The sequence below is a fragment of the Rana temporaria genome, chromosome 13 (genome assembly GCF_905171775.1).
Source record: "Rana temporaria chromosome 13, aRanTem1.1, whole genome shotgun sequence".
NCBI lineage: Eukaryota > Metazoa > Chordata > Amphibia > Anura > Ranidae > Rana > Rana temporaria.
In genome coordinates, this window is record NC_053501.1 from 78,264,789 (window position 1) to 78,277,680 (window position 12,892).

Consider the following 12,892-nt stretch of genomic DNA (forward strand, 5'->3'; position numbering starts at 1 on the left):
GAAAAAGGAGTGTTGGAGCGGTTGCAAGTAGTGCATAGGTAGGAGAATACAAGATCAAGGCAGTTGTCATCAGAGCAAGTAGAAGCGTGTGTCCATAGTTTTAGGTCAAAAGAGGTGGTTAGGCTCAGAAGTTTATAAGTAGCAGAAGTGTTAAGATTAACTTAGATGTTGAAGTCACCGAGAATGATTGTAGGAATTTCAGAAGAGAGAAAGTAGGGTAGCCAGTCAGAGAAGTCATCAAGGAAGCTTTATGCCCGTCCAGGGGCGGCGATAGATTACAGCAATTCTCAAAGTAACTGGAAAGAATGGACGACCTAAAAAGTGCTTTGAGGGGATAGAAGGATTCCAACTCCACCTACCTTTTGTCCACTAGGCCTAGGAGAGTGAGTCCAGAGGAGGCCACAATGGGAAAGGGCAGCAGGACAGGGAAAGTCAGATTCTTGAAGCCAGGTCTCAGTAATTGCAAGTAGATTAAATGAATTTGTGATAAAAAGGTCATGGACAGAGGTGGGTTTTTTATAAACAGATTGGGCATTCCAAAAGTCAGCTTGAAAATGGGCACTGGCAAAGCCTACATCAATATCTACTGTATATGTCAAAATAATGTTTTCTTTTATATAAATGGGTAATGTGGAATTGTACGTTGCTCAATAAAACTGGAGAGAACCTTCACAGACAAAACTAGAGGTTCACAATAAATGGATAAACAATTTGTTACATACTGTACCTGTTCTTTTCCAATCATTTTTTTATTAAAGCAGTAGTAAACCCGCCATTTTTTTTATTAATTTTTTCTAACCTGTAAAGCAAAAGGCATAATGAGCTAGTATGCGCCACATACTAGCTCATTATGAAATACTTACCTTAGAACGAGGTGTCGCAGGTGATCCCCGGCCATGCTGAGGGAGCGGACATTTTCCGGGTATCGCGGCTCCAGCGCGGTGAATGGCCGGAGCCGCAATGTCGTCACTCTCGCGCATGCCCGGGAGACTTCTTTCCGGGAAGGTCTGGCATCTGCCGGACTTTCAGCCAAGAATCTCCGGAGCACATGTGCCACTGAAGTCAGCGGCTCATTGCAAGGGGAATATCTCCTAAACTGTACAGGTTTAGGAGATATTGATTTTACCTACAGGTAAGCCTTATTATAGGCTTACTTGTAGGTAAAAGTAAAAAAATAGGGTATACAACTGCTTTAAGGTTATAAACCATACAGATCTAATTTTGTACAATACAGCATATAGAAGTACCGGTAACTGATAACATTATTGACATACAGCATTGGTCATTAAGGAACCAGTGTAACGCTATTTTAGGCTACGACTATGAAATTCTAAAGAACAGAAGATGCATCCCCAGAAGAGGAACTGCATGACCGGGGGCACGCTCATCTAAGACGAAGGGTCATCTCAGCCATGAAACAATCATAGTAGCCTGTCATTATGTTTGAATACACAGCCTGCAAATGGGGAGTGGGACCAATGGCAGTCAATCAGTGGTCCTACATCACTCCCCAAACTACCAAAGGGTTTAATAAGTAGGAAAAAAGAGGCTGAAAGAAAAGCAAGGAGGAATGCATAAAGGAAGAAGAAAGGGGAAAGAGACAGCAAGCTTCTTCTGGGGCACTAAGAGGTTAGCCTCAGATCTAACAAGGCTGTCCCTGTCAGGTAGGCAATCCAGGGGTCCCAGTTTTTTTCAAATCTGGGAAGCTTGTCTTGCAAAATGGTAGAGAGGCGTTCGTTTAACATTATCCAGTACAACTTGTTCAATCAGAGGTCAAAAGATAGCACTGGGGATTTCCAGGCTCTTGCAATCGTTATTCTAGCTGCTGTAGAAATGAAATAAATTAGGCATTGGGTGGGTCTCGGGGCTCCCCCAATAGTGTATCCGATGGGTACCTGTTGTGCGGACAGGTTGATCTCTGTGAGAGAATATATAAAATTGTGGATTCAGATCCAGAATCAACAAGCTTTTGGGCACATTCACCATACGCGATATGCGGTTTCCTCTTGGTCGCACCCTCAAAAACACAGTGGGGAGGCTCCTGGCGCCCATTGGGCAATTCTAGCGGGGACCATGTACCATCGCATTAGTATTTTTATACCTCTATTAGAGAGGTGTTTATAACTGATTTTGCTGCCTCTTGTGCCAGTCTATGCCACCCTGTTCCTATTTTTCCATATAAGGATATATATATATATATATATATATATATATATATATATATATATACACACACACACCTCGAACAGGTGTCAATGTGTTTACATAAGCATTGCACTGTCCTTGTAGATAAGTCGGAAAACCCTTTTCAGTGAAGAGATAAAGTGGACTTACATACCTGTTCATAATAAAACTCTCTCCTTTCAACTTCATTTTCAGCTTCATTTAATGTTAGACACCACTGAAATTCAGCAGCTTTAGACAATCTAAGGACTTCTGAAAGATCACGACCTTCACCTGGTTTTTCTAAAGAAAAATAGACATCACTGAATCAGAAGAGAATTTTTGGGAAGGTCATCTTATTTTCCCACGCCCTATTGCACACTCATCAATACAATGCTGTAAAAAAGTATTTGCCCCCTTTCTGATTTTTTTTTCTTTTGTATATTTGTCACACTTAAATGACCCAGAACAAATAATTTTTATTAGTACACAAAGATAACCTGAGTAAATACAAAATATAGGGGGGTTTGGCTAACCGTGATGGTTGCTCCTACACACCGGGACGTACAGCGGCATGAAACAGCTTCCCAGGGGATCGATACACACCCCAGCCTGCGAAAGACACCCTCCACACCTGGATGATCATGTCCAGTCAATGGAAGGACAAAAGAAAGCCACAGAAAATGACCGAGTTCTTCACCCATCGGCAGCAACGAGGTAGGCAAGATGGCGCCGGATCATCCTCTACAACGGTCCACAGCACTCGTTCCCCTCCAATCTCCTCCATCTATAACAGCAAACAGTGGTTCCCCTGTGAGCCCCCAATCTCACCCTAACACACCTCAATCTGCCAGCTCTGCGAAGGCTAGATACAGGATGGATGGCCCTGGATACAGTCCGCTGACTGGGCCTGAGATTGATTCTGGGCAGGACACTAGGGAGCTACCTGACAGGATAGAGAAATTCCCAACCACAAATCAGCCTGTCATGGACATAGTACTGAAGGACATGTTGCTTTCATTGCAAAGTACAATACAGGCTGACATGATGTCCTGCATGCAAAAGTTTCACTAGGACATACAGGAGGTGGAATCAAGGGTGGATCACATTGAATGTAAAATGGGGGAATTTGCATCCACTATAAATGACTTAGTGGATGCCCAGGAGGGGAATGTGGATGAGATGGATAGTATTAAGGCAAAAATGGCAGATATGGAAGACAGGAGCAGGAGGAATAATATGAAAATCAGAGGTATTACGGTTTAGAGGGCCTACGCTACTACCCTATTCACCGAACTCCTTCCTGAACTGACAGTGCTGGATGTTACTATAGATAGGATCCATCACCTCCCCAAACCATCGAACCTCCCTGATCAGACACCGATGGATGCGATTTTGAAATTACATTTTTACCACGCCAAAGAGCAGCTAATGGCGGCCATGCATGCCAAGGAATGCATCCCACCCCAATACCAGTACCTGCAGTTTTATGCGGACCTGTCACAATATACTTTGAAAAAACTGAGATGTTTGGCCAGCATCACCAAGGCACTCAGGAACCACCAGATAACTTACAGATGGGGGTACCCGACAAATATCACCATTACTAAAGATGGGAACACACACGTAGTGACATTGCTAGAAAAGGGTATATCCTTACTGAAGGAATTGCACATTGTTCCTGAATCAGACTCCAATCCTCCTAAAAAGTACCACCAGTGGAGTTAGAATGGAGAATGGTCACTGCAAAAAACTCCAAGACACACGCCTGAACCTGGCAGGCATACCCAGGAATCACAAGTCCCGGTAGGGGGGAAGCCCTCTTTGCCACAAACGTGACCCTCTAATTGCATTTGCGCAGCAGCCAGCTGCATCCGAGTGGACAGTTAAACTGTATTGAACTGGGCGGTTAACCCCTTGGGTCCATGAAATCTGTTGGCGCTCTTCTCGCCCCCCCCTCCCTGTCTCCTCCGAGGCTGCAGATGGGCATCGATCAGGCTGCACTGATGGCAATGGTGAGGCTGCATTCAGGGACTTCATTCACGGCAATGGTCAAGGCTGCATTCATGGCAATGGTGAGGTTGCATTCATGGCAATAGTGAGTCTGCATTAATGGCAATGTTGAAGCTGTATTCGTGGCAATGGTGAGGCTGTAGATAGGCACTGATTAGGCTGCATTGATGGGCACTGACCCTAATTTTACTTCAGAGCTCTTTATTTAAAATTAAGCATTTTTCTGAAACTTCCCTTTTAAAGTGATGGTGTGTGTTATACACTGAGAAATACGGTATATCCAAATAAGCCCATCCTTAGTCCAGATTGACGCTCTGGGATTCGTTAGGGCCACAAAAGGTATATATATCTACATATATACAGATATATATCTATCTATATATATATATATATATATATATATACATTTATATTCAAATAACATGCCCAAGCTCATCTCTTAACCGCACACAGCCACAAAGGCAAGAGAATTATTGTTGGGCAGTGTATTAGTGCTCGGACGAACACACTTAGATCAAATTTTAATGGTTCAAAGAATTTCAGCCAAAATGGTCAGCCCTCACGCATTTTCACTTCATCAAATCTGGCCCTCTTTGAAAAACGTTTGGACACCCCTGACATATGGGAAATAGCCCAAAAAATATCACTTAGATGGTACTTGAGACCATACAGGATTGCAAAATTTGCCCCACACTCTATATGCTGGAGGAACTGCGGGGAGGTCGGAACACTATACCATATATTATGGACCTGTCCACCTATAACTAAATACTGGACAGCAGTGTTTCGATTGTTCACAAGAATCTTAAAAATTAAAATACCTCTATCACCAGGTCTGGCTCTTCTGTTACTAACTAACTATCAAATCACTCCCAGCAGAGGTTAGAACGGTAACCACCCATGTCCTACTGAGTGCAAGACTGGTGCAAGCACGTCACTGGAAAAATCATGTAACACTTTCTGTTCAAGAAGTAATAATGACTACCCACACACGCCACATATGAACTGCTATTTGCCTCCACATAGGACAAGCTTCACGGAGCTATAGCCTGAGGTGGAAACCATGGTCAGATTGGTATGAGAGATACACTGGGAAATGACACTATAGGAGGATTATCCAGCATGAACGGCCTGTGTAAGGTCATGATACAGCAGTGACTAGGCCACTCCAAAACCAAAATTTTGCTTTAAACTGAATAAGCTTGCGAACAAACCAATGACTCAGAACCTAATTAATTGATACAGCTGCTGGCACCAATCACAATATTATATGTGTATATATATATAAAAAATAAAATGCTGTGCTATATTAAGATTACCAATGTGATATGACACATATAAAATGTATGAATATCATAGTGCAAACCATGCATATTAAACAAGTGCCGCCCTATATTGAAGAAACCAATGTGATATGACACAGTGCATGAATGACTTAGGCCCCTTTCACACTGGGGCGGTGGGTGCGTGGGCTGTAAAGCGCTGCTATTTTTAGCAGCACTTTACCGTCAATGTCATTTTTTTATATGTTTGATAGTATGCAAATTTTGCATTCATGCACTAAATTTTGCTTTGTTTGAACTATTTGGAGGTGGACTTGCTGTTGTGTTTCGGATCATTGTCCTGCTGCATAACCCAAGTGCACTTGAGCTTGAGGTCACAAACCGATGGCCGGATATTCTCCTTTAGGATTTTCTGGTAGATCTCAGAATTCATGGTTCCATCAATTATGGCAAGTTGTCCTGGTCCTGAAGCTGCATAGCAGCCCCAGAAAATCACGCTACCACCATGTCTGACTGTTGGTATGATGTTTTTGTTATGAAATGCTGTATTAGTTTTATGCCAGATGTAACGTGATGCACACCTTCCAAAAAAAAAATGTCTCATCAGTCCACAGAATATTTGCATAAAAGTCTTGGGGATAATCAATATTTTTTGGGGTAAATGTGAGCTGAGCCTTTTTGGTCAGCAGTGGCTTTGGCCTTGGAAATCTGATGCAATTTTTGCCCAGTCTCTTTCTTATTGTTGAATCATGAACATTGATCTTACCTGAGGCAACTGATCTTTAGATGCTGTTCTGTTTTTTTTATGACCCCCTGGATGAGTCGTCATGCTCTTGGAGTAATTTTTGTAGGCTGGCCACTCCTGGGAAGGTTCACCACTGTTCCAGAATATCTTAATTTGTGGAAAATGGCTGTACCCGTGGTTCAATGCAGTTCCAAAGCCTTAAAAATGTATTTGAAACCCTTCCAAGACTAGATTATGGCACGTGTTACTTTTTGTGATGTTAGCGTACTTCACTTTGTCAGACAGCTTCGATTTATGCGATTTCTTGCTTCAACAGGTCTGGCAGTAATGAGGCCTGGGTGTGGCAAGTGGAATTTAACTCTGCTTTCCAAAAAATTGTGGTTAATCACAGCTCATTCATAATTCAGTATGAGAGGGGAAAATTACTTTTTCACATAGGGCCAGGCAGGTTTGAACAGCTTTTTTTCCCTTAATAAATGAAATACAAATTGAAAAACTGCATCTTGGATTTACTCAGGTTATCCTTGAGTAATAATAAAATTTGTTTGATGATCCGAATCATTTAAGTGTGAGAAATATGCAAAATAAAAAAAAATCAGGAAGGGGCAAATACTTTTTCACAGCACTGCAACTAGTGGATTGGAATTTGAGCTAAACTGATTTTGACGCAAAATGATTAATTCCTCCTAAAAAAATGTAGTTTGTTTCTAATTCACTGCGGGCTGCTTATCTGGAATGTCTTCGAGGAATAAACATCTCATTTTGTGTGGAGCAGGTGTCACTAGCGTGCCCATGCCAGGCAAGTCAGTGGAATAAAGGGCCAGATTCACAGAGCAGATACAACGGCGTATCTCCTGATACGCCATCGTATCTGTTGTTCTATCTATGCGACTGATTCATAGAATCAGTTACGCATAGATAGCCAGAAGATCCGACAGGTGTAATTGTTTTACACGGTCGGATCTTAGGATGCAATACCGCGGCCGCCGCTGGGGGGAGTTTGCGTCGTAATACAGCGTCGGATATGCAAATTAGGAGTTACGGCGATCCACGAAGATTTTTCCCGTCGTTACTTCGTCGCGAGTGTTAGATTTCCGTCATAAAGATAGGGCACCTTTAACATTGTGTAAAAGTACTCCACCATGTTAAAGTATGCCCGTCTTACCCGCGTCGCTTTTGTATTTTTTTAAAAAAAAATATTTTTCCCGGCGCAAGTCTTTTTTTCACGTCGCGATTCACAAAACGTTGGCGCGTTGTAATTTCGCGCAAAGCACGTCGGGAAATTTGCGACAGGAGTATGCACAGTACGTCCGGCACGGGAGCGCGCCTAATTTAAATGGTACCCGCCCTATTTGAATTGGGCCGCCTTGCGCCGGACCTGTTTACGATACACCGCCGCAAATTTCCAGGTAAGTGCTTTGTGGATCGGGCACTAAATCGGAAAATTTGCGGCGGTGTAACGTAAACGGGTCTGGCCCAAAGTGCCAGAACTTGTTCCTGCACTGGGCTCCGCTGTGGGACTCGATTCGCCAGGACACTGGTACTTAAAATGACATCCTGGGAGAGTCCCGACAAATCTGACAGTTGGGAGGTATGACTTTTCTGACATCTTGCAAACCCCAAAAATGGCAGAATGTTAGGGTCCAGTCACAAGTGTAACCTTTGGGACCCTGGTAGTTGTGCTCTGGGATACAATATTCCTTGCTATAATAACTAAAATTCCAAAAGCCACTATGTTTCAAATGCAAACTATATCCCAACAGATCATCTTTATTTTTATTAAATTTTGGCACAAGAGCAAGCCCATGATATTTGAAGGAAGCTTCTATAAAAACTCCTCAGTAGCCATTCAAAGCCCATTGCACCCATTAAAAGCCACACTGTTAATTTTTTTTTTAATTTGTTGTTGCCCATATAATTTCTGTAAGAATGGGTAAACCAAAAAAATAAACGAAATTCAATTTTTTCTGCTTACTTCACAATAACATCCTGTAGTAAATTAACTTTAACCCCTTGCCGCCGAGCGTATGCACATATGCATCCTCAGCTTTCAGGGGTTATACCGGGATGATGCTCGCAGCTGCAGGCATCATCCCAGTATAATTGTTTAGAGTGGGCGATCGGCTTTCCGGTGATAACCAATGCGGCTAAAAGCCGATCGGTTGTTACCCCGGAGGAGCAGGAGGGGACATCCCCCCCCTCCTGCCGCTCTTACCGGGCCTCCCTTTCCACTGGGGGATCCGATCCACGATGCGCCTAGAGAGAGACTGGCAGGAAGCCGTAAATGGCTTCCAGCCAGTCTCCTGAATGTAAACACGGAAGAAACGCCACAACGTCACTTCCGGTTTACTCGGCTGCCAGTGGCGCCGGATTTAAAACAATACACAGAATTCAGAATCGCCGGACACGGCGATCTGAATACTTTGAAGCGTAAAGGAGGTATCGGGGGTCTTTTAGACCCCCGATCCCTCTATAAAGAGTACCTGTCACCACCTATTACTGTCACAAGGGATTTTTACATTGCTTGTGACAGCAATAAAAGTTTTTTTTAAACACGTTTTAATAATGTCAAAATAAAATAAAAAATAATAAAAAAATAATTAAAGTGCCCCCGTCCCCGCAGCAAAGAAAACACATATGGAAGTCGCGACCGTATATGTAAACGGTGTTCAAATCACACGTGAGGTATCGCCGTGTTCGTCAGAGCAAGAACAATAATTCTAGCACTAGACCACCTCTGTAACTTTAACCTGATTGATTGATTGATTGATTTTTGAGCTTAATTAGGCGCCAAATGCCCACTGTGAAGTGAGCGTCTAAGCGCCGCTGGTGAGATGTAACTTCAAATCAATCCGTGGTGAAGAAGAGAGAGAAAAGAGAAGAGAGGGCGGTGAAAGGAAAGGGTATCCAGCCCTTAGTGGAGCAAGAGGAAAGAGCCGTGAAGTGTATGAGAAAAAATATAAAAGAAAAAAGGAACAGTGGGGATACTAGAGGAGGGGTAGAAGACATCATAGTTATTAGAGAGGCAAGTGGCCCCTTCAATGAGGGGGCGGACTGTGAGAGGGAAAAGAATATACATTTATCCATAGGCCTGGATGAACAGTTCCGTCTTTAGTTTTTTTCTGAAGAGGAGCAGGTTAGGTGTCATCTTAAGTTCCAAGGAGAGGGCATTCCACAGCATGGCACCCCTACTCTGGAGTCGTTTGCCTCCCATGGAAGAAAGTTTAGATGGAATGACTGTGGCTAAATGTTGGGTCTTGGATCTTAATGGGCGCGAGGGTTCATAGTGCACCGCCAAGCTGTTTAAGTACTTGGGACCCTGTCCCCAGTATGCACGTAAGAAGATACAGAGCGTTTTAAAGATCACTCTCTGCTCGATAGGGAGCCAATGAAGTGATCTCCTGGCCAGGCTAATATGGTCTCTTCTCGCTAGACCGAGTACAAAGCGAGCAGTGGTAACCGTCAAATTTTTTTAAAGTGTCACCCATGGAGATTTTTAGGTGCCGTTGTTTGTCGCCATTCCATGAGGGCGTGCAATTATAAAGCGTGATATGTTTGGTATCTATTTACTCGGCGTGACATCACCCTTCACATTATACAAAATAATTGGGCTAGCTTTACTTTTTCATTTTTTTTTTTAATTCATGAAAGTGTATTTTTTTCCCAAAAGTTGTGTTTAAAACATCGCTGCACAAATACCGCGTGACATAAAATATTGAAGAGGTGATACCGCGCTGAAAATGCTGCTGATCCCTTGAGTGTCTCCTGCCCTACTGAGGCCGACAGGTGCTGCACAAATGCATGGGATTGGAAAGAAACCCTGAACTGCCGCACTCCAATAAACAACGTCTTTATTGGATAAAATCAAATCAAAACATGATCCAAAAATAGTGCAGTCAAAAATAGAAAGTAAACACAATGACAAAAAAATTACTAACATGTTTCACATGCTATGAGTAAGCATCTCACGATGTGAAACATGTTAGCCATTTTTTTTGTCCTAGTGTTCCACTCTCCATTTTTGACTGCACCGTTTTTGGATCATGTTTTGAATTATTTTATCCAATAAAGACGTTGTTTAATGGAGTGCGGCAGTCCAGGATTTCTTAAAAAAAATATTGCAACAATCGCCATTTTATTCTCTAGATTCTCTGCTAAAATATTATATATATATATATATATATATATATATATATATATAAAATATTTGGGGGTTCTAAGTAATTTTCTAGCAAAAAATATGGATTTTAAGTTTTGTCAAGAAAGGGTTAAAAAAAAAAAAAAACTACTTGTTTGTATAAAAGGAGGGCATGAACAGGAAAAGTGGGAAAAAAAAGACAGAGAGAGAACGGGAGGAGTTCAAGGTGCTCACATAACACTATGTACCTCCAATTCCTTGTTTTGCCCCTTTGGGCGACATAGTCCCCAGTTTGCTTATGTAGTGTGCATTTTGTGTGGCTCAAAAGATTACAAGGATAATGTAACATATAGATCACATTCTCTGAGGAACAAGTAATGGACTGCTTGATGTTAACAACATTTCATGTTCTGTCAGTGAAGGAGGACTGGCTGTGATTAATAAATTGACAGGTGGGACAACCTCTCTTTCTGCATTGGAATATCCCAGTCCTATTTATCAAAGTAAGAATGTATGTCCATAAACCTTTTGTCCCTAGAGGACTTCAATTTGCTGGGTGCGATCATATTTTTTAGGGTGCGGGTTCTTTTACCCTTGGTTCACACCTATATTGTTTTTAGTGTGTTTTTTAGTTTGCAGAAATGCTCTACAGGCCATGGTTTCCTATGGTACACGTTCACATCTGTTTTTCAGCCGATTCGTTTTTGTTAAGGGTCAGGGACTTTTTTCCCCCACAGCAGATTGCGTTTTGTGTGTAATAGACTTCAATGAACCCCCACCAAAAATGCAAGCGTTTTTACTTGTGTTTTGAATTTTTCTTTTTCTCCATAACAAACTCCATATGGCTGGTTGTCAAGGAGTGGGCTGGAAAGCTGGACGCCGCGTCCTTAAAAATGTTAGGATGCTAGGGACCTGAGCACCACCAGCCGAGGAACCTATACCCCATATCCTGTGACCCTACTCACTGCCCGAAGCCCATGTACGGCTGCCGCCACATCAAGAATCTCTGGAAATCCTGTCCCTGCTGAAAAAAACTATGGATACGGTGGCTAAATTAGATAAATATTGCCGGCAAGATAAGAACCCCCAGGGACAAGATGGCGGTACTACGCCAGGGGAGGAAACAACCATGGGAGCTGACAAAGCGAAGGTGCTGGAGGCCATCACCGCAGCCAACACAGCCTGTTAAACAACCCTTACAGCCAGGATTGAGGAGGTAAAAGTAGATATCTCCTAAGTGAGACAAGATTTTCAGAAGCTAAGGGAGAGGGTTACAGATGCGGAGATCCGCCTGAGCAACATGGATGACCTTCCCCCCTTCCAGAATTCCACAGATGCCATGCAGCTGCAGGTCAATCAACTCCTGCAGAAACAAGATGACATTGAGAACAGACTCCGCCATTGCAACCTCAGATTTATCAGCCTGCCAGAGGGGGTAGAGGGGAAAGACCTCCCCACATTCCTGGAATGGTTGCTATGCACCACCTATGGCAAAGAGGCGTTCTCCTCCCACATTTGTTGATGAACGAGCGCACCACATGTCAGGGACAGAGATATTACGATTGAGCAAAGAGAAAAATATATTCCTTTTGGGAACAAGATGGTAGCTGCCTTTCCAGACCTCTCTGCAGAAGTACAGCGCCGACGCAAAACCTTCACAGAAGCCAAAAGACCTCTGCATTAAGCATATAAAATATGCAATACTATTCCCTGCCTGTCTCCGCATAGAGGGAGAAGACAGAGCATATTTCTTTGAGGATTCTGATGCAGCCATTGCGTGGCTTGAACAGAGGGAAGAGCACAGATAAGTAATTAAGCGATTCACCCTTTTCTACCCACATATCTTTACCTCTGCAAATTACTTTTCCCAATCACCCCCTTGAGCAGCAACAGGTTTGCAGACTGCTCCGTGACATAGCTGTTTGCTATCTCCACCCCTGAGACTCAGAAATGTCTGTTGCTTCATCTGCATATCAACAGATCAGCCACATACCTAGTCTGATTAACACACACCTCCCCAAGTCTCCTTTACGGAAGATGACTTCTAACCTTCATACCCACCACAGGGTCAGTATGTTTTCACTACCCTTTCATAGACAGCTCTTTATCTATCAGCTTTTCCCGGCGGAGCATAATCCACTAGAATGCTCACTATATGTCACGTACCTGGTAGCAGTCTGATATGACGAGGTTGGCCTTCCTTGTATCTCCTACCCAAGCCCCACTGAAGGTGGAACAGATGGTGGCTATGGACAGGAGGAACACGAGTGCCTGGGAATGTTGCTTGTAGAAATTGCGGTGGGAGTTGTAGGCTCGGTGGCAGCAGCAGGACAGCAGGTGAAGAACTGGGATGGAACTCAGAAGATCAGCAGAGATTAAGGAGGAACTCCAACCAACTTGCAGGTTCAGGCTTGGTGGCTTGTCAGTACTTCCTGTGGTCAGGAGACAGAAGAGCACTGGACTCAGGAGAACTGCGATGAAAGAGAGCCAGCACAGGTCACCAGAGGCAGTGTTGGAGCCGGGCAGATGATGGAAGCAGAGTCGCGGAGA

General features: G+C 43.2%; 1 protein-coding gene across 2 annotated transcripts in view; it reads right to left on the bottom strand.

Annotated features, from left to right (window-relative positions):
- ZFYVE26 (zinc finger FYVE-type containing 26) overlaps positions 1 to 12,892 on the bottom strand; it is a 499,004-nt gene that overhangs the window by 155,883 nt on the left and 330,229 nt on the right. For both annotated transcript variants that reach the window (XM_040332529.1, XM_040332530.1), the window contains exon 28: positions 2,339 to 2,466. In XM_040332529.1, coding sequence (XP_040188463.1) covers positions 2,339 to 2,466 — 128 coding nt within the window. The remainder of the gene's footprint in view (positions 1 to 2,338; positions 2,467 to 12,892) is intronic.